This window comes from Culex quinquefasciatus, chromosome 1 (assembly GCF_015732765.1).
Source record: "Culex quinquefasciatus strain JHB chromosome 1, VPISU_Cqui_1.0_pri_paternal, whole genome shotgun sequence".
NCBI lineage: Eukaryota > Metazoa > Arthropoda > Insecta > Diptera > Culicidae > Culex > Culex quinquefasciatus.
In genome coordinates this window covers 32,109,233-32,132,389 of record NC_051861.1, presented here as the reverse complement: position 1 = coordinate 32,132,389, position 23,157 = coordinate 32,109,233, and the positions used below count along the sequence as shown (strand labels likewise).

At 40.3% G+C, this 23,157-nt stretch overlaps 1 protein-coding gene across 1 annotated transcript in view; it reads left to right on the top strand.

The window, feature by feature from the left end:
• Positions 1-23,157, top strand: part of LOC6045189 (tolloid-like protein 1) — a 48,240-nt gene that overhangs the window by 17,174 nt on the left and 7,909 nt on the right. Inside the window, exons 2-3 of the mRNA XM_038256290.1 lie at positions 9,211-10,603; positions 23,150-23,157. The exon at positions 23,150-23,157 is cut by the window's right edge and continues 238 nt beyond it. Of these exons, the coding sequence (XP_038112218.1) occupies positions 9,211-10,603; positions 23,150-23,157 (1,401 nt within the window). The remainder of the gene's footprint in view (positions 1-9,210; positions 10,604-23,149) is intronic.

The following is a 23,157-nucleotide window of genomic DNA, read 5'->3' as shown; positions in this document are numbered from 1 at the left end:
TTCTAACCTTCATAGATTTAATATTTAAAAACATTCCGAACTTTCGACGAATAAAAAATACGGCTAATCCAATTCGATACAATTTCGAATTTAAACGTATTCGTCAACATCCTCCCTCGAAAACAAAAAACATATTTATTTCAATTGCAGATTTGAAAATAACACATAATTAACAGAGTACACAAAATCAGTCTTCTGCTTCAAACATTTTGACGAACTTTTTTTTTCATTTCACTCCGCTCATTTCGTTCTGCTGAAAGAGGCTAGAAGGATTAATTCACTTTCCATCATCCGATCCGGAACCACAAAATCCATTTTTTGAGTGTATGCCATTCAATGGACATTTTGGAGATCAGGATTCATAAAATAACTTTTCTACATTTCTCCGGTTCAATTTGGTCCTGTTATAGAACCAGACCCTGAAAAAAACACCACCGTTCCAAACAAAACACATTTTTTTTTGACAATGACTTTTCCGATTTCCCCCAGCAACCCCCAGTGTGCTGGGATTTGTTTGGCGAGTTTTAAAAATCATGCATGTCAAACGGCGGGTTTTAAAAGTCTTTGTTTATGTTTTTGACATTAGTTTACATAAAGAATACATACATCAGGGCCTCGCCTCGAAACGTCATACAGGAACCAAAGCGGCGAACCGAAGATTCGAGTGACGTTTTGGAATTTTGACAGTCTGGAACGCATGAATTACCCCATTATCGGTTATCCGCACGGGTGAAATGGAATTTGTTGCATATGGCTGAAGTTGGAAATTTTGCAACTAATCTTAATTTATGATTTATTTTACAGTTTAAACAACAATCTTAAGCAAACCGGTTTAGAAACTAAAGATAAACTAAAGGCACAATGATTTGTTGTGTAATCATGCTTAGAATCGCGATGAAAGCGAAGAAATTTTGTTTATTATGTATGACTTCAAAATTAGTACACAACGGTTATAGACAATTTCAAGAAAATGTTTTTTTTTTTTTTTTGGTTCGACAACAAATTAGTCATTTTAAATTGATAAAATAAACAAAAACAGAAAATCGTGTCCCCCAATGGCGTATACATCATATTGCCGTAAAACGGCAGAGGAGTTAAACTTTCTGTGCAGTAGATGTGCACTTCGAAAATTTAATTTCTCGAATCATCGCCGAGGGACAAACCAATGAGAAATTGTAAGGCAAATAATAAAAGATCTACAGTCAAAAATGTGGAGAATTTCTCATCATTACAAAGCATCATAATCTTCTAAATGAAATTGATCTCAAAAATAGCTTATGTGCTCAAGAGTGTCATATCTGAAAAAAAAATCTATGATATAATCCATAAGAACCCCTGTCCTTCGGAATCTGGCCGCCATGGCCATGATTCGACGATTGCTGGAGATCCCAGGATCGATCCTGATGTCCCTCTCTCTATCTTTGCCTGAGTGAAAGAACACGTCCACAGCCTGCCTGATGGTACGACACAGATGAGATAAGATTACACACGAATAAATAGCGATTAGACAGTGTCTGTGTGTTTGTAGGTGTGTGTTGATGGTGTCGAATGGGGACATGAAAAATAAATCTCTCTCTCCTGGCAGACACACATGGGCCCCTGGAGGTGGATGGATGAATGACGCCCCAGGTGAAAGCCATCCCGAAACGGAAATAAATTCCATGCCAACAGATGGCACGCGATCAAGGGCATGAAAATTGATATTTCAAAAGAGAGACACGAGTGCCTGGATTCGTATGCACGCCGCCATGTGGCTTTGAAGTGATGTGGGGGAAGGTGGGGGGCTTTGGATTTTTTTTGCAATCGTTACGAAACATGGGATTATTACGCTAGAATGATAAAAGCTGGCAATGGTTTTATGGGGAATTTAAATCCCTGCTAACCTTTTCGAATGTAATCCTCAGCGGAATTCTTTTGATGTTGAACAAGCAACAGAAAGTGAGACATTTTTAAAATAAAATAATATGTGAAGAGACTTGTACAAACAAAAACACATCTTAATTTTCTTTTTTTTTGAACAATGCAAACCCAATAACCGGCTAATCGCAAAGCACTACTTTCTCCCTACTTTCCCCTTCAACCTTCCTCACCCTTCTAAATGGTTCAATCCAACTTCCCCTCCCCTCAGTGCCAGATGATAAACGGCCACCCAACGATGTCGTTGACGTTGTCGTTGCCCCTCGCAAATCGATTTAAGGTCGTAATTTCATTAATTTTAATTTATCACCATAATCTCCACTCATCTGGCTTTTGTCGTCTGCGCAGCACACTTTCATTCAAATTCGTTCAGTGCAACTCTGGTACACTCAACCCCCAGTGGTTGGTCACTTTTTCGTTTGACACTTTTTTAGTGTGTACCCCGTTGATTGGTCAAAGTCAAACTAAACAGTGACGAACTGTCACTTTTTACACGGCGATTACGCAAAATATCAAAACAAACGTTTGGTAGTGTGTGTGAACTCAGTGTAAAAGGGGTGTCAAACTAAAAAGTGACCCCGTTCGTTTGACAACAGTTGGTGTCAAACCATCGGGGATTGAGTGTAGTAGGACAGTTCAACAAACATACTTTTGATTTTGGTTACGCGCTCATGTCGCTAATCTGATGTCGGTATTCCCTGTCATTGACGGTGCTGTCAAAAGATTCAATTTGTTGTTGCATTTCATCGTGATCGTGTGCAATCTTGTCGCACGTACTAAATAGTTATTGAGCTTAGGACGTCACTTTTGTACAGCTCTCAATGCCTCATCTTTCGATCTTCTCATATCCACAAAACTCGATGTGTTTCTAAAATACCCAAATATATATGAAATGTGGTTGCTATTACTGCCCACCATTGAAAAAACGGCTAATATCCACTTTTGGCAAAAACGAGATATTAGCACCAGGTGGTAGAGGATGTTCCAACGCATCTTCTGGAACTTGAATTTTACTGAAATTGTGTTTAGACTTGGCTGCCGATGCGAAAAACCAAACGGCTAATATACCACTCTTATGGGAAATTGCCTTGACGGAGATTTTGTGACAAACACTAAAACGCGTTTTTCTCGGAATACTTGATTTGGCATAATAGCCGAATTTTCAATTATGGGCAGAATCATATCGTGCTATTTTGCCACAGTGTGCAGAATCTCGAGACTCGATCTATTTTATCTCGAAACGTCAAACTTGTAGCCCGATTTTGGACACATAATTTGCTGTAAGCTTTAATTCAATAGAAAACCGTTACTGTTGGTAAAGTCAGAGAGAAGTGGTTAAGTATTAGTTGAAAAGATTAGTTTAAGTTTTTATTCTGCATCACGTCGTTTTATTTCATCTTTTGAGACTATTTATTACTTATTTCAATAACAGTTTTAATGATTCATTTCTACAATTTCTAAAACATATTTTCAACATTTTGCCTTCCTCACGTTACTGAGGAAAGGCTATAAAATCACTCGAAAAATGAACTTCTCAATTAGACCTCCTAGACCCACCTCCATGTATATCTATCGACTCAGAATCAAATTCTGAGCAAATGTCTGTGTGTGTGGTGGGATGTTGATCAAAAAATTGTCACTCGATTACCTCGACATTGGCTGACCGATATTGTCCATTTTGGCATCATTCGATCCGTCTTGGGGTCCCATAAGTCGCTATTAAAAATTATGCAGTTTAGTTAAGTACTTCAAAAGTTATGGTAAAAAACGATTTTAACAAAAGTCCGGAAGATTGTAAAAAGGGTGGTTTTTGTAAGATAACCTATCATGCTATACATTTTTAGAAAGGTATTTAAAAGATCTTTCCAACACGTCCAAGACATTGAAGATCTGACAAATCTATCAAAAGTTATAAGCACTTAAGTGTTATTTATACGCTTTTTGGAGGCCGGATCTCAGATAAGCCGATGAAAACGTTGTCCGGATCACTCATGCGACCTATCGCAGGATGGGTATTCAAAAGACCTTTCTAACGAGTCCAAAACATTGAAGATCTGACAACCCTATCAAAAGTTATAAGCACTTAAGTGATATTTATACGCTTTTTGGAGGCCGGATCTCAGATATGTAGATGAAAACGTTGTCCGGATCTCTTATGCGACATATCGTTGGATAGGTATTTAAAAGAGCATTCCAATGCGTCTAAAACATTGAAGATCTGACAACCCTATCAAAAGTTATAAGCACTTAAGTGTTATTTATGCACTTTTTGGAGGCCGGATCTCAGATATTTTGATGGAAACGTTAGCCGGATCTCTCATGCGACCTATTTCAGGATGGGTATTGAAAAGACCTTTCTAATGCGTCCAAAACATTGAAGATCTGACAACCCTATCAAAAGTTATAAGCACTTAAGTGATATTTACGCACTTTTTGCATTTTGGAAAACGAAACTATTGGCACTACGCCCCCCGGGGCATGGCCTTCCTCTAACGTGGGATTTCTGCTCCAGCGCCTCTGACGAGACAGGAGAAACATTTTGGATAGCACCCTTTAAATGTGAGGAAGGCACCAACCACCTAAGGGTGGATTAAGTAACGTTTTTATAATCGTTTTGCAGGGCATTTAAATATACATTTTCATCTATTAACAAAATAAATATGAAGACATTTGGATGTACCGTTGCCGAGATATAGCTATAAGTTAGCAGTTTCAAAAAACGGGTGCCACGATATCTCAACACTGTTTTGACCAAATCGGCTCAAAATTTTGGTGAAGACTCGTTAAACCGGTCCTGTGAGTAAGACGAAAGTTGATTTAAAAAATTTAAAAATTTAAATTCAAAAAAAGATAAAAATATTTTTATGTTTTTCATATAAAAAACGCCAGTTTTTTATTTTTGTATTTTTTTTTCAAAAAAGCAAAACTTATTTAGAAAAAAACGTTCACAAAGTTTGACAGTTCGCTTTGTGCATGGCAAAATTGTGAACTTAAATCGTCTCTTACTCAGTTCAGTCATGATATATCTTCGTGAAACTTTCAGGAGTGATTGAAAATCATCTTTTTAGTACCTAAATTTAGAGAATTTTCTGTAATATGAAATGTTATGGTATTCTACATGTATGTAACCCCTTAATTATCTTTGTAATCATGCACATATAACAGATCGGATTTGTTCATTCGAATTTTGCTACTTAGAATGATCGCTAATTAGAATGCTCGCTAATTTTAACGTATTTAAATTTTAAAAAGCGTCAAAAATTAGTTGTCAAATAAATGTTTACATTTCGATCCCTTAATTCGTCGGTTTCTGAGCACTTGGTTGAGTGATTTTGATATCTGTCAGTCGTTCCAATTAGCGAATTCAGATTCTCTTATTCGAATGCTGATCCATTCGAATTAACCATCATCGCTCTGTATTTTTCCTATTTCAAAAGAAACCATTTTGAATCATCAGTTTTCCAAACATGTCTCCATTCAATTTTTGGGGCTGGTCATACAAAATAATGTGTTACGAATAATCAAATCACGAAAAAAAAATCAAGTTCTGCGACCCCATTTGAATAGTTTGAATAGTTGATTGCCTAATAAAATTCATTTTTTTATATTTCGTCACCGCCATTTTGGCCGCCATCTTGGATTTAAAAATTTTAAATCACTTTTGCGTAGTTAAGTGGTCTTGGATTGCTGAGATCCACCCTCTGAATGTTTAAAATATTGTGATTTTTATTTTATTTTGAAATAAATAAAGGTGGGGTCTGAGCAGGCGTGATATTTCCGATATTTCATGTTATAAGTATAGGAAAAGCGTGACAAAGGGAAGAGGGGTGGGTAAATTTTGGCTGATTTTAGCGTGACGTACTTTTGCGAAGAAGCCTCAACATGGTTGGGCTCAATTAAAAATATTTAGATTTATAGATTTGATAAATTTCAGTGTGCAGTACCGTAATAAATGTTTTCGTGCATTCACTTTTTTGTCGATACTTATATATTTTGAAAACTAATAAAAACTTAATAATAAAATAATGCACATTTTATAGATGATATTAAAAAATATATATTTAAAACCTGGGTTGACCTGATGCTATTACTTTTCGGAGAAAATAAATATTTTAAATGGGTAATTCTCTACCAACTCACACGAAATCGGGAAAAGTTGCCCCGACCCCTCTTCGATTTGCGTGAAACTTTGTCCTAAGGGGTAACTTTTGTCCCTGATCACGAATCCGAGGTCCGTTTTTGATATCTCGTGACGGAGGGCGGTACGACCCCTTCCATTTTTGAACATGCGAAAAAAGAGGTGTTTTTCAACAATTTGCAGCCTGAAACGGTGATGAGATAGAAATTTGGTGTCAAAGGGACTTTTATGTAAAATTAGACGCCCGATTTGATGGCGTACTCAGAATTCCGAATAAACGTATTTTTCATCGAAAAAAACACTAAAAAAGTTTTAAAAATTCTCCCATTTTCCGTTACTCGACTGTAAAAAAATTTGGAACATGTCATTTTATGGGAAATTCAATGTACTTTTTGAATCTACATTGTCCCAGAAGGGTCATTTTTTCATTTAGAACAAAATTTTTCATTTTAAAATTTCGTGTTTTTTCTAACTTTGCAGGGTTATTTTTTAGAGTGTAACAATGTTCTACAAAGTTGTAGAGCAGACAATTACAAAAATTTTGATATATAGATATAAGGGGTTTGCTTATAAACATCACGAGTTATCGCGATTTTACGAAAAAAAGTTTTGAAAAAGTTACTTTTTGCGTTTCTCTTTGTTTCGTCGTCCGTGTCTGTCGCGGGTGACCATGAACGGCCATGATCGATGACGACCAACTTTTTCAAAACTTTTTTTCGTAAAATCGCGATAACTCAATGTAGTCAATGTAGATTCGAAAAGTACATTAAATTTCCCATAAAATGACATGTTCCAAAAATTTTTACAGTCGAGTAACGGAAAATGGGAGAATTTTTTAAAATTTTTTAATGTTTTTTTCGATGAAAAATACGTTTATTTGGAATTCTGAGTACGCCATCAAATCGGGCGTCTAATTTTACACAAAAGTCCCTTTGACACCAAATTTCTATCTCATCACCGTTTCAGGCTGCAAATTATTGAAAAACACCTCTTTTTTCACATGTTCAAAAATGGAAGGGGTCGTACCGCCCCTCCGTCACGAGATATCAAAAAACGGACCTCGGATTCGTGATCAGGGACAAAAGTTACCCCTTAGGACAAAGTTTCACGCAAATCGAAGAGGGGTCGGGGCAACTGCTGTGTGAGTTGGTAGAGAATTACCCAAATACTAAAGCTACAGGTTTTTTATACTCAGTTTCCAAATTTAAAGCTCCGAGACTTGTCGCAGACATTGCTACAAATTGAAACGCTACCCATGCAAATATCTTTTCGCCCCTCTAGCGGACTAATTACGCATTTCTGTTGTCAACAATGAAGACAAATTAAATTGTTTCATCCACATGTGGGCGCAAGTGTGTGTGTTTTTCCCATGATTGGCTAAATGGGATGCTGGGGAGACAGTTAGGGAGGCTCTTTAGGAAGACGAAAAGTCGGGTAGAATGTAAAATAAGTTAGTTTGTTTTATACATCATTGAGGAGTGGTTTTGGAAACAATGAAACGATTTTGTCTTAAAAAATAACCTTATAAAAACAAAGCTTCAATTACAAGCTCGCCAAATTAGTTGAAAAAGCTCCAATTTCCCAGCATTTCAACCTGTTTTCACAGAACAAACACCACCCTAAACCATGACCATTCATTGGAATTACCCCGTTGGGGACAGAACTCGGGAGCGGGAGCAAACCGTTTTTGGTTCCAACATGGGTCATTTTTTGCATGTTTGTGTATGTTTTTGCAGACATACAACAATAAGCCAGCCCCCCGATGATGCCGGCATACACACACACTGCATGCAATTACCCAGAACTGTGTACCGTGGCACGTGGCAAATCAGCACGCGCTCGGAGAAAGCTTCCCCTTAAGCGCACACACAAACGTACCTACACCATCAGAGTATGTTTGTTCTTCATGGATCCCCGACCGACCGTTGCTTTTTTGCTGCTCGTTTTGATAAGGATGATTCATAACGCTTAAGCAACTGCAAAGAGTAAAAGGCCAGACATAACCATTATTTCGTCTTGACATAGGTCAGAAAGTGGGGGCCTTTTCTTGTTCTTTTCTGTTTCTTCTGGAGGGGAATTGCACCGTGAGAGTGAGGGAAAATGGTTTGTTTCTTGGGAGTACTTTAATGCAGATTTTATTGAGGAGTACTAAGATAGGATTATGTTAGGAGCTACTTGAATGAACCACAAATCTTGTTCGTCTAGTTACTCTAGTTAATCTACTTAGCCTAAGAAGCTATAAAGGTTGTTTTGTTTTCTGTTCCTCAAACCTCAAAATACATACCATTCGTCTCGAAACAAAATTATCAAACTTTAAGGGAGACGCATGGTAGTTTTACTTACCGTCAACTGGGGTGAATTGGGACACATGGGGCGAATTGGGACAGCAGTTTCAACCATGTTAGAGCACAATATTTTGATTTTTCTGGTTGGTTTCGGATAGAACAGACTCAGACCAACAAAATGTGTACATCCATTTCCAAATTTAAAACCTTTAAGTACTCTAAATACTGCTGTCCCTATTCAGACTGTAGTCCCGATTCACCCCAGATGACGGTATCCACTTTGTTTAGATTTCATGAAACTTTCCAGATCTGAAGGGTTCGCAAAGGGACACAAAGTTAGATTTTGATAACTGTAACTAAAAAAAAATCACATATTTTGCAATCCGGGGTGTCATTAACAACGGGAGTGACTCTGACTATGATAGCTATAAGACTGTTTTTCAACATGAAACTCACGAATTAAATGGCCTAGAATCATCCTAAGCTTGATAGGGTGATGATAGGGTGTTTTTGGAACCGCCTTGAGTCAGGGGTATTAAAAAACACCCAAAAAGCAAAGCAAAAAAAAATGTCCCCAAAAATTCACAACGGCGGTGACAAAATATTGATTAAGTGCATTTGGTAATGTAACAGACACTCATTCACTCAAATTGGACTGAAATTTAGTCGTAGAACTCGAATTTGATGTTGAAAGTGAGAAAATAAAAAAAATACGTAGACTATGTTTTTCTCCTGTGCCTTACTGTGAGTGTTTGGCGAAAAGAATAAAAGTGTTTTTTTTTAAATAATACAGTTTCCTAGTTTCCACAAAAGTTATTGAACCTTATTATAATCGCAAACCAATTTTCTTTCACCCTCTCCCCCAAACAGGCCAATTCATGGGCGACATCGCGCTGCCCAACATCAACTACGAAACTGAGTGGCAGCGGCAGCGCCTCAACAAAACCTTCCAACAGGAACTGGAAAAGCTCAAACAGGAGGTGTACCACGAGGGTCTGCAGGTGGAGGAGGAAGGCCTCACCGACATTGTCCGCAAGAAGACAAAGCAGCTGTCCGGGCTGGACCTCGTAACGACCTCCTCCTCCTCCTCCTCCTCCTCCTCCGGCACCACCTTAACTTCCGCTGGGTTGAATCGAAATTTGAACGATCCAACGGTGGACGTTGGGGATGATGGGTCACAACCTGTCGATCATAAATCACTGCAGAACCGACGCCGGCATCACGTGGTGGACGACGATGAGAATGCCATAATTGACAGTTACTATGGGGAATCCCAGCATATTAAGGCGACCATTATTGATAACAACGATAACATCATCGGCCGGAACAATGGGAGTGGTGGCAACGCTGGTCAGGCCAATCAAGAAGTGGTTCGTGGGGCGTCGTCAACGGCAACGCTAGGGGAGGGTGACCAGCAAAAGTTGGGTGTGCCCACTCCATCGAGCAAGAGTGATGTTTCCAAGGGGAAGGCCAAAGGCAGAACGACAGACGTTCGCAACATTGACCACAATCGCATTCAGTCCGACACCAAGGATATCGTTATCGACGACTCGAGCGATAACATCATCAGCAACGGGCACGTAAGCCGGAAAAGTGCCCTTCCACCGGCAGTGGCCACCACCACTTCTACACTGCGACCAATTCGCACCACTCAAGCCAATCGCTTCAGCAACTCTGGTGGCAATGGCCGCACCCTCGAGGACGTCCAAGTCCTCAACGGCGACGGAACCATCACGACCCACAAGCGCCATCGACGACGCCGACGGCAGGGAGTTGGTCGCAAAAACTCCACCAACGAAGACCTCGCACCCCGCCGGAAGCCCCTGAACGCCAACGCGGACTCATACCGCGCTCGCCTCGAACGGCTCCGGTCCGAACTCAGCAGTCCCACCCTCTCCATCGAAGACCCTACCGTGAAATCCAATCGCAAACCGAAAAAACACTCCACCAAAGACAAACAAACAACGTGGGAGAAAAAACCCACCAAAAAGAGCCACAAACAAACGGACAAATCCAGTGCCAAGCGGCGGAAACCGACTGCGGAGCCGACCCGCGTTCTGGACGACATCATCATAGAAGACCATGACCATCATCAGCACCAGCAACTACAACAGACGGCTGCTGCAAACTTGCTGAAGGACGCCAACGGAAATGTCATCCAGTCGTCGTTCATGGCGGCACATCTAGTAAGCGACGGCGATGATGACGACCGGAACCACCACCACCAACACTGGCAGGAGCAACCTGTTGAACTTGGTGAAAGGTGAGTTAGTAGAGAAAAAGGCACTGTAATTTTTTACGTCAGCGAAATCAAAATTTTAAATTTATGATTTTTTTTTTCATGATCGATAAACAATTATTTGATTTTACATGAAATACCATCAAACACAATTTTTACTGTGTAACTTGGAAAAAATGAAAACGAGCAGCAGTAAAAGTTTTTTTTTTCTTTTTTCCTTAATTTATCAATGCTGTTTTACAACATAGGGGTCGTGCATAAACCACGTGGCCTTTTTTGGAGAACTTTGACCCCCTCCCCTCATGGTTTTTCGTGGTTTCACGCCAACCCCCTATATGGCCACGTGGCTTTTTCCTCCGAGGTGAAAAATCTTAAAAAAAAAAACAAAATAAGTTTAGATTTCAAAAATGTTTATCCACAAATGATGTACCGTCAGTGGTGGTGACTTTTGGTCAAAAAACGATATTACTGTTGTTATTTTAACACAATAAAAACATTTCAAATTATATCGAAATAAATATTGTTGGGGAATGCTCCTGAATTTACCAACATTTTCCCAGAATATGGCTAGTATAATCACACCGTTCATAAATGCCAAGCGTTTTAAAATTAACTCAAACTCACCCTTTAGAGGGGGTGACATTGGGTCAAACAGAAAACATTTTAATTTGAGTAGGTGCTGTAGGACCATTAAAACCAATTTAATAATATATAAAAAAAACAGAAATTCACTTGAAAGTGTGTGTTCGGCCAGGCGGCCGACGCAGAAGGACCCCGACCCGCGGATTGCCCCAGCAAACTCGAGCAGCAGACAGATTTCGGTGCACAAATAAAACAAAAGGCTTTGTTCAGGCCGACCGATCTAGGCGGTGGTCGCGGTGATACTCAACACTTTATTGAAAAGAACGGTACAGAGTAGAAGATAGAAATGAAGAGAACAAAAACAAACGTTGAATATTAGGGTGGTACAAAAATCATGTTGGTCGCAACAGTGTGAAAAAAGTATGATATCACAAAGTTTAAGGTGAATAATAACAATATAACAATTTATTGAAATGGTACAGAAAGTAAAAAAAATACTCTCAACAAAACAAGCAACTTAGTAAAACATATGTATTCAAAATTATGGAATTGCAGTGCAATTAATTGCATCCAGAATAAATATGCTTTAAGAATTAAAGCTATTTTGATATATAAACAGCATTCATGATTTAATTTAAATGCGCTTTAAAATATTTTCTTAAAATCGAAATTAATGAAGTAGAAAAGTTTTTTTTTCAGGAAAAAAATATTTTCATTTTATTTTAAGGAAAATATCTAGTTATGAAAGCTCCTAGTTAATATTTATTTTATTCCAAACATTTATAAAAATCCAAGCTAAAGCACTTTTCTTTTTAATTAAGCATGATTGGTTCCAGTGTGCGAGCTGGTGTAGTGTCGCGCTCCGGCCGGTCCGTCGATTTTATCGCGAAAATCGTTGTCAGCCGGTACATCGCGGCGTGAAAATCCGTTGAGACACTCCGGAACCTGCAGTGAACCGGTGGACATTAAAAACAGTGCTCGACGATCGCGAATCCGTCATAATTCTCGCGAGTGTTTTGTGTCGATTTGCGGATCAAATCGAGCCACAACAAGAACAATAAAGTGCTTCCCGCGTGGCAAGTACAATACCGTCGTCGTCGTCGCCTTCGTTCTTTCGCACCGCGATTGTGTTGTGTGCTGGTATCGTCGTCGTCGTGAACGAGCTGGGTGTAGTACTGCTTGGAAGTGTGGAAGAAATTTCGACACGCACAGTGGGTCGGAGTGAAAAAAGTGTGCGGCAGAAAAAAATCAACAAAAAGTTTTAAAAAATTTAAAAGAAATTTTTTTGTGCTAAAGTGGAGTGAATTAAATCAACCAGATCGTACGTGCACCCCCTCCGCCATCCGTTTTGGGCGGCTGTACCCCAGGTTAGGGGCGGCCCAAAACAATAGGGGTTTCGACGCCTTCTACCCGTGAGCGGCTGTTCCCAGGTTAGGGGCGGCTCCTATAGAGGCGAGTGAACCCCCTTCGAGCGTCTGTTCCCCAGGTTAGGGGCGGCTCAAGGAAACCGGTGTCCTGCTCCATCGTCGAGGTAAGCGTCTGTTCTCCAGGTTAGGGGCGGCTTACAGCAGATAGAGTTAGGACCCCCCGAGCGTCTGTTCCCAGGTTAGGGGCGGCTCGGAACAGCGTCTGTTCCCCAGGTTAGGGGCGGCTGACTAACAGTCCCAGTGCCAGGGTGGGACTTTAAACAGTCCTGGTACGACGGTCCTCCGGCGAGACAGGGGGTTGGTGATGGCTACACGCACCCGCCGTAAAACAGTAGTGCAGAGAGCTCCAGATGCGAGCCGGTCCAATCGCCGACCCGATTTTTGGGGATCCAGGGATTGGAAACTCGGGACGTGGAACTGCAGGTCTCTCAACTTCGATGGGAGCGACCGCATTCTTTCCAACGAATTGCGGGTCCGCGGTCTCGAAGTCGTGGCGCTGCAGGAGGTGTGCTGGACGGGGAAGGACCACCGGGTGTACGGTGACTACACTATGTATTGGAGCGGCGGCAATACACACGAGCTGGGGACAGCTTTTATAGTGTTGGGCGAAATGTCGAAGCGCGTGATTGGTTGGTGGCCAGTCAACGACAGAATGTGCCGGTTGAGAATCAAGGGCCGATTCTTCAACCTGAGCATCATCAACGTGCACAGCCCGCACATGGGAAGCGACGCCGATGACAAGGACGCTTTCTACGAGCTTCTTGACCGCGAGTACAGGAAGTGTCCAAAACACGACGTCAAGATTGTCATCGGCGACTTAAACGCTCAAGTCGGCCAGGAGGAGGAGTTTAGACCGGTTATTGGGAGGTTCAGCGCCCACCAGCAGACGAACGAGAACGGCCTACGACTCATCGATTTCGCTACCTCCCGAAACATGGCCATACGTAGTACCTTCTTCCAGCACACCTCCTATACAAGTACACCTGGAGATCACCAAACGACACGGAGACGCAAATCGACCATGTTCTCATCGATGGTCGGCACTTCTCGGACATAATCGACGTCAGAACCTACCGTGGCGCGGACATCGACTCGGACCACTACCTGGTGGTGGCTAAGCTGCGCCAACGCCTATCTGAGGTCAACAAGATCCGGTACCGTCGCCCGCAGCGGTATAATCTGGAGCGGCTCAAGGACCATGAGGTCGCTACCCAGTACGCGCGGGAACTCGAAGCTGCGTTGCCTGACGAGGGTGAGCTTGCCGAAGCCCCTCTGGAGGCCTGCTGGAGCCATATGGAAGCAGCCATCAACGCAGCGGCATCGAGCGCCATCGGGTACGTGGACCGAGTTCGACGGAACGGCTGGTTCGACGAGGAATGTCAGGCGATTTGGGACGAGAAGAAAGCAGCGCGGGACAAGTGGCTGCTGCACAACACCCGTGGGAACAAGGAGTCGTACAAACAGTTGCGAAGACAGCAAACCCATCTCTTTCGGGACAAGAAGCGCCGCCTGGAAGAGTTGGAGTGCCAGGACATGGAACAGCTGTATCGCTCCAACGAAACGCGTAAGTTCTACAAGAAACTTAGTCAATCCCGGAAAGGCTTCATGCCGCGGGCCGAAATGTGCCGGGATAAGGACGGAGGCATCTTGACGGACGAGCGCGAGGTGATCGAAAAGTGGAAGCAGCACTTCGACGAACACCTGAACGGCCCTGAGGCGGAGTACCAGGGCGACGGGGGAAACGACGTCAGCGGTATGGTGGACGGCGGGGACGAGCCAGCACCCACGATGAGGGAAGTTAAGGATGCCATCAAGAAGCTGAAGAACAACAAAGCAGCGGGTAAGGATGGTATCGGTGCTGAACTCATCAAGATGGGCCCGGACAAGCTGGCGGCCTGCCTACACCGGCTGATAGTCAAGGTCTGGGACACAGAACAGCTACCGGAGGAGTGGAAAGAGGGAGTAATATGCCCGATCTACAAGAAGGGGGACAAGTTGGAATGTGAGAACTATCGAGCCATCACTATTCTCAACGCGGCCTACAAAGTGCTGTCTCAGATCATCTTCTGTCGTCTGTCGGAGCGAGCAAAGGATTTCGTTGGGACGTACCAAGCCGGTTTTGTGGAGGGAAATCGACGACGGACCAAATCTTTTTGCTACGCCAAATCCTCCAAAAGTGTCGCGAGTACCAGATCCCGACGCACCACCTATTCATCGATTTCAAAGCCGCGTACGACTCGGTCGATCGCGATGAGCTATGGAAGATCATGTACGAGAACGGCTTTCCCGGGAAGCTGATCAGACTGGTGAAATCAACGATGGATGGTGCACGGTGCAGCGTGAAGATTTCGGGAGCGATGTCCGACCCGATCGAATCGCGCAAGGGACTGCGACAAGGCGACGGTATCTCCGGCCTCTGTTTCAACATTGGGCTTGAAGGTGTCATGAGGCAAGCGGGCTTCAACATGCGGGGCACGATTATCAACCGGTCCAGCCAGTTCATCTGCTATGCCGACGACATGGACATTGTCGGCAGGACGTTCGAGGAGGTGGCTAAGCGGTACACCGAATTGAAGCGGAAAGCGGATAAGGTTGGATTGAAGGTGAATGTTGCGAAGACGAAGTATCTGCTGGCAGGAGGAACCGAGTCCCTTAGGGCTCGCATAGGACCGAGCGTGATGATCGACGGCGACGAGTTCGAGGTCGTGGAGGAGTTTGTGTACCTCGGATCATTGGTAACGTCGGACAACAACTGCAGCAGAGAAATTCGGAGGCGCATCATCACCGGTAGTCGTGCCTACTACGGACTCCACAAGACCCTACGGTCTGGGCATCTTTCCCGGCGTACAAAGTGCACCATGTACGAAACGCTGATAAGACCGGTCGTTCTCTACGGGCACGAGACGTGGACGATGCTCGAGGAGGACTTGCAAGCGCTTGAAGTTTTCGAACGGCGAGTGCTTAGGACGATCTTTGGCGGCGTGCGTGAGAACACTGTATGGAGGAGAAGGATGAACCACGAGCTGGCGCAACTCTACGGCAAGCCAAGTATTCGGAAGGTCGCCAAGGCTGGCCGGATCAGGTGGGCCGGACACGTCGCGAGAATGCCGGACGCGCTGGATGCGCGCCAACCGAACCAGACTATCAATCCGGTGAAGTTGGTGTTTAATTCGGAGCCGGTTGGAACGCGGCGGAGGGGGCGCAACGTGCGAGGTGGTTGAACCAAGTGGAGGAAGATCTGGAAAGTGTGGGAGTTCCGCAGCGGAATTGGAGAGAAGCAGCCCAGGACCGAGTTAGATGGCAACGCATCTGGAGACAGCTCATGACCCGGAGGTTGTACGAGCAGTAAAAGTAAGTGATTCCAATGATTCAGTGTGTCCAAAAAAGTCGAGCTATTTAATTTTTCAAAACATTCAATATTTCGACCTTTTGAAATGTAAGTCTTATTTTTTTTTGAAAATTTCACTAATGTACTTTTAGATTGCAAATTCGATTTTACATCGAAAAATAAAATTGAAATTAAGTTGCGGTCAATACTTCGATTTTTTTTATCAGTATTGATTCAAAAATTCATAACTCAAACATCGATTTTTTGCCCGTTCTAAAAATTTCTGAAAAGTTGGCAAAATTTTTAAAAAATAGTGTTTTTTGCAAATCATGTTTTAGTGACAAAAAGTGAAATTAAAAATCAGCAAAGTAAATTACCATTTATCATTTTTTCCAGTGTAGTCCTTATCCATACCTACAACTTTGCCGAAGACACCAAATCGACCAAAAATTTCTTCAAAAGATACAATTTTTTTTAATTTTCATTGCTGCCAAATTTGTATGGAAAACTATATGGACAAACTAATGATGCAAAATGGCTTGGGCACCAAAAAAGGTTTCAGACGGATTAAAAAAATCAAAAAATTAAAATTTAAGAATAAAGACCGATTTTGTATAGAATTGCTCGAAAATCGATTTCGTGTCTTTGGAAAAGTTGTAGACAATGCGCTATAAATCATTCTCTTAGTCATGGACATCCAAATTGTTTAAGTCTTACTCTTACTTTAAATTGATTATGCTATCGACTACGTGTTTCGATAAATTTAAAAAAGATTAAGCTAAAATTTGGAATTTATTTTAGATTTTTTTCAGTTGTTTAAATAGGCCATTATCTGCGATTTAAGATTTTTTAACTAACTTTTGATTGGAGATATTAGCTCAAAATAAATACAAAAAAAATTAAATAAGTTAATTTTTCAATCTTTTCAATATCTTTGAAATTATTAACACTGGGACGCTCAACGCATGTCCCACGAATGCCAAAGCCTCCCTAAAACGTTGGAACGGTAACTTCAACTCACAGGTTTTCGGGATTGTCTCCGCGGATTTTCGAGCGATTTTTTTTACTAGAGCAAACAAAAGTTGGAACGACGTTATTGATCGCATAAATTACAGATTTGATCATATCGAGTTCTGCCAAGTTTAAGGATCATCTAGACATCCTTATAATTCACTCAAAAAAAAAATGTCCCGGTTGGTTGAGTTATGCCCGAGAACCAGCGAGTTGAAAGTACCGTTCCATCTTTTTTAATGAATTTTATTTATGTTGATCTTGACGGCATTGTATTGAAATTTATTTCACAAATTGATATCGGCATTTGAAAATTAAGTGACTATTTAAAACTTAAATTATTTTAATGTGTCTATATATTTGAGTGGTTTTATCTCAAATATGAAGTTGAGGGTATAGTATATTTTCTCAGCTTAAAGAAAAACTAATATTTTCAGGAAAGGGCACCTTTGGCCCATATTTTTTTAATCTTCAAATTAATTGAGAAACAAAAACAATGTTTGCTTGAAGCTCGTTTTTTTTTCTCTAAAAATCTAAAATGTTTGCCCATGTTTCTCTTTGGCTCAAGAGATGGTCCCTATTAACATAAAAAAATACCTACAACTTTGACGATGGTAGTAAACGTGTATTTTATGAAATATTATGTAATATAACAATCCGAATTGTGTAACCCATGAAATAAGGAATATATTTTAGACCAAAATATTCATCAAATTGTTTGGTGAATCTTAAAGTATGCATCGTTCGTTTTTTCGTTACTGGTTATTTTTAATGTTAGACGTTTCACTTGCAAATGAGGTAGTGAAACTGAAATTTTGCGCGATAATCCTGAAATTGTTTCTTTGAACTTAAAAAATATATTGCATGAGAGAGGAGATACAAGATATCTTGAGTTTGTTTTAAGTGTCAAAAGGAAATCTTTCGATTAAGATTCTTCGATCACTTATAGGACCAGCTACGGTAATTAGCTAAAATCTGAGATTTTGATTTTTTTTTTTTTCGCAGAGAATCATTTTTAGACACTTCATTTATAATACATATTTAGTTTTTTGCCTTGTTACGAAAATTTTATAAAATTGTCACCAATATTTATTTTTAAAGTTGTTCCGAAATAGAACTATCGAAGACTACATCTACTTTCAATGCAAATTTGCAAGCACATTTTTAGCTACTTGATACCATCAACAAAAAAATGAAATTGTTTTTGCATTTTGGTACGCTTTTTTAGGGTATATTAACTTTGGATACTGTCACTTTATTTTTTAACAGCTTTTAAACTTTTGCAAAACGTAGTTACATGAGTATTAAAAAGTGTACATTCAATTACAGGCTCAAAGTATTGATATGAATCTGCCGAAATATATAATTCAATATTGAATTGGAAAATATTATGACATTGAAATATAGGGGAAATCTACCCATTTTAATCCTAATAAGCGGTCGTGTTTGAATGATGCTGGATAATCTAGAGTCTCCCTTGAATTTTACTAAAACCAAGTACACCAACGAGTAGAGCAAGTTTTTGTGAACATTTCTGTTTATTTTCACTTTCACTAAAATTTATTCTATTTCTTTACCAAGCATTTAACAAAAAAAAATACCCAAAGGTATTCTAATCGAGGCGAATGCATTGGGCCACGCCCATTTTTCTAATATCGGTTTAGTTCTTTTTTCTTCCAACACTCTGTCGAGTGTTGCCATTTGCGCTGACAGTTCAAACGAACACTCACGAAAAGTGGCATTTATAGGGAAAGTTTCCTGGTATCGCTGGCTGTGCTGCTGGTGGTGTTGACGGCCAGCCTTTGTTCTTTTTTGCCTTCGTCTCTCGCTCGGTTTTCTTCAGCCTTCGATTGGAATGCAAAGTGAAAATTGAAACGTCAAACGACTTGGCGCGTTTGTTTTTGATGGCGCTTGCTAATTTATTACATTTTTCGGGATTATTCTTCAAGTGAGTGCCTTACTAATGATCAAAAGAACATGTTGCCGGTAGTTGGAAGCAATTTCATATCTTAAGCGCCGTGAAAAAGTAAGCGAAAGTGAAAAGTTAATTTTGGCGATATTCATTAAGCGTTTGAGGGATTCTCGTGTGTGTCACTGTGTGTGCCAACAAAATGATGAGAAGTGGTCTCGCTAAATACAAATTATGATCAAAAATGCATTAAACGTGATCTTTTTGGCCAGTAAGTGGCATACATTTGAGTGCTTACTCGAGGCGGTGCTGTTGCTGGTAAGTTTATAGCCCAAATAGTATTTTTGGAGCTTTAATCGAGCATCAAACTCTCCATATGACGAAGATAGGTGTTTGATTGGAAAGGGTAGATTTCCCCTAAGTAATAATTTTAAACACAATAATTGTATGGTTTTGAAGTGTAACAAAAAATGTATGCATATAAGTAAATTCAAAGCGCGTATTTTTTGTTTTTTTTTTAAGAAAAGATTTTTTTTAAAGGCCACGTGGTCAGCCGTCGACCCCCCCCTCCCCCCATGGCTTTTCATGGTTTTTTTCGGTCTGATTTCGGACCCCCCCCCCCTAAGGAGACCACGTGGTTTATGCACGACCCCATACGGAAAACAGTTTTCGAAGAGTACAGACACACGCACACACATACATGTAGGAAGAGAATGCCATCTGCGAATACCATGTTTTTTCTATGCTGTTTTCATTAGCAAGAGCATATTCGGAGATTCGTTTGTTTGCGATGAATTCTTGACTCTTGGACGGATGGAGGGGACTCAAATCAATCATGCTGGTCTCGCTGCTCATTTCGTTTATCTCTACAACTCGATTACTCCTCAAAATGGGATGAGTAAATAAACCTTACTCAAGGTAAAAATTGGGTTGCCATGGTATTGTCACAGACAAACAGGCATTAATCTTTTTTGTAGAATCAATGAAAAATTAAACCGTCAATTCAAATGATTGGAAACTTACCACGTCAATTTCGAGTTCACCACAATTGGGTACGAAAGCCCTATGTCATTTTTTTATGTACAACGGTAAAAAACACGATTAAAAACCAATTCTGTGATAACATTTTTTTCATTTTAACGCAAACAAAATTATTGACAAGACAACATTTTTTCGATGGATCAACTAGGGTCCCCTTGGAACGAGCTGTCAAGTAGGACCTTTTCCGTCAAGTAGGGCCGTGATGTTAATTTTTAAAAATTGCATTAAAAATCCATTGTAAATACTTTGCGGTCGTTCAAAGGGTCATTGTACTCAGAAAAATAAGCTTTATCGGTGTGAACAATAATATCACAAATTTAAGCTTAATTTTAGGACCCAATTCAGAACAAATCCTCACGAACCCTAGATATAAATAGAATTTGTATTTTTTTTATTGGGTGAAATTTGTAGAGTGCTTGCCTATGACAAAAAAAATTGCAAGATTGGTTCGTAAACACAAGTCTTCGAACAATTTTTGGCACAGGGGGATGCTAAAGGCCGCCATCTTGGGTGATTGAGATTGATAACGCGCGCAAACTGCGCACAGTGAAAACAAAAAAAAATTAATTAAATTTTTGTTATAAGAAATACTTTAGTAAAAGTCAAATTACACAGTAGTTAAGTTAAACGTTTCATGTGATAAAAGTACAACTTTAAATGAGGTCATCGGCCCGATGTGTGCTTAATAATCCCAACTTAAGTAGTTTAATTTGCAAATAAATTGATAAAAATCACCTCAAAAACATATACTAACGTTTATACTTGCATTGCGGTAAATTTTTACATAAAAACAATAATTAATTTATTTCCATTTTATGCCTGCAGTTTTGGTACTTTTTTACAGTTGCTTTGTTTTGGTTCCGTAACGAACAGCTGTTCTTTTGTGCTGGCGCCGAAATTGATAGCTCCCTTTTGTTCTGGTGCCGAAGTTGACAGATATAGATGTCGCCCCCCTGTTTTGGCAGCATACCATATAAAAATGGTATGTAAATAATAGAAAATATTGGGATTTTCTGATCGTTTTGGTGACTTGACTAAATAATGTAGAAATGTAGAAAACATGATTTCAAAAAAATGTAAGGCCGTTGCAAATCTTGTTTGAAGTTTATGTCCCTCGACTCTGACCAAAGTCTCTATACCGAAAAAAATATGCAAAAAAAAATAAACGCAGGGAAATGCATTTAAATTGTTTTCAGCTGATTGCACTTAAAACTTTGTTGTAAATTTGATGTGTTTATAAAAAGAATTGCCCTCTTGATTTTTCCGACCGAGTTTATGAGGTGCTGAACATTGTAATTTCATTTTTTAAATCATAAAAACAAAAAAATTAGAAAAGGTGGGTCCAAAAATCAGGGGCAAAAAAATATTTTTTTCTAAAACATAAAAACTTGAATGAAAATAAAAGTCAATCAACTGAAAACAATCTGAAATGCATTTTTTCTGATCATATATAGCATGTTTGGGCTCACTTAAAAATATTTTGAATTTTCATGAAATTCCACCGCAAAACTGCATGAAATTTTCTCAAGGATAAGGATGAAAATAGTCAAACTTTCTTGTAAATTAATTTATTGTGGATTTAGCTCGTAGATGGATTTTCTGGCAACTTCTCACGGTCATTGGAAACGGTCGTGGATAGACCTAGGGGTTCCCAGTTGGAGTGAAAAAATTCAATTTGTAGAAAAATTATGGACTAAAATTTTGCTTTTTTTATCACTTCTTCGACATCAGGAATAATTGTTTGAAAATGCTCGCAATTTTTTTATTCGGTCGGAAAAATATTGCTTATTGCGAGATAAAATCAATTTACTCCTTCGCTGTGACTGACAGGAGGTTACAGCCGCCGAACTACCGCTGTGTAAAAATCAGCAGGTTGAACTGAAATTCAGCGTTGATTTGGCTGTCAACCTGATTTGTTTTGAATATTTTCCGAAAAGTCAGCAAAAAACTCAAGGCAACCTTTGACAACAGCCAAAAATTTGTTCTGCGGCTGTCATGCGGCCATTCTTCTGCGGTCATATCAGCGCGCGTGAACTCTAATTATTAACGCCCGCGATAATATTATTTTTCTCGAAAAAACTTTCATTTTTAATCACATAATCACCCCTAATTCTGGCTCGATGCCGCCATCATGCGACCGCGTGCTCCGTTTGTTTGTCAACAAAGCTGCAGCTGGATGGTGAGACGAAGTGAGGGGGGAAGAGATTTTGACATTTTTATGCACGTATCTGGCCCACCGCCTATTTCGTCGGTCGTTGAGTCGCCGGTCGTTTCCAGCGACCGAGTCCAGCTAGGAAGTGATCGTACAATAAAATCAAAGGACATAAATTCAAAAATGTTTATTGTTATTTGAACTAAAGTTCACGAGAATTGATGAGGTCCTTCAAAACTTTTCTCTATTTCGGGTGATTTGAGGTAGAATGATCCACTCCTCACATGCATTTTAATGAGCGTTAACCACAATCATCCCAACACAAAAGAGCTCAATTTCAGTTGCCAATTCAAACATTTATAATCTACCCGTTGACCGCGAAAGTCCTTCCATTTCCGGTCACCACAATAAACCCACCCCGAAAACCAATTTCCAACCAGCCGGAGTATGTCACTAGGGAGGGCACCCATTAATGGTTCGCACACAAAACGCCCATTTATTGTAAACCGAAAATATAAATTTTTAATTTTATCTCTCATTCATCGAGCTGGAGACCACCACCCTTCCTTCCGGGGCTGGCCGTTTCCGTTATCACTGCATCCTGGTTCGGTACTTTGGGCCCCATAAATTATACCAATCAATAAATTCAATGAATTTTCATCGAGCTCACGAAAATTTACAGCAATTAGCGCACGAAAATTGATCACCCCCTGCGCATCGAGTGGACCCCCTCCTTCATCAGAGTGTATATTGTTTTATGTTTTTTCGTGGAACCCATTAATTTTGGGCGAGAATCTGTTAAAAGTAGAGCACTTCAGAGCGGGGTGAGGTCTTTGGTAGTTTATCATTTTAAAATTCATAATTGCTCGTTTGCAAGGTGCCAACTGTAGATAAACAATGAAAAATGATTTTATTCGTCTGACTTGAGCTTTCTCAAAGAAATTTATTTAGAATATGGTAAAATGGTCCTTTGACAGTTAACGGTTGACAGTGCAAGTACCTCTATGTTGATTAACATTGAACTACCTTGATCAAAGGCATAACAAAAGTTGATCAACTATGAGGTAAGGATCTGTCAAAACTAAGCATGTAAAAAACTAACAAGCAATCCACATTTCAGCAACGGCA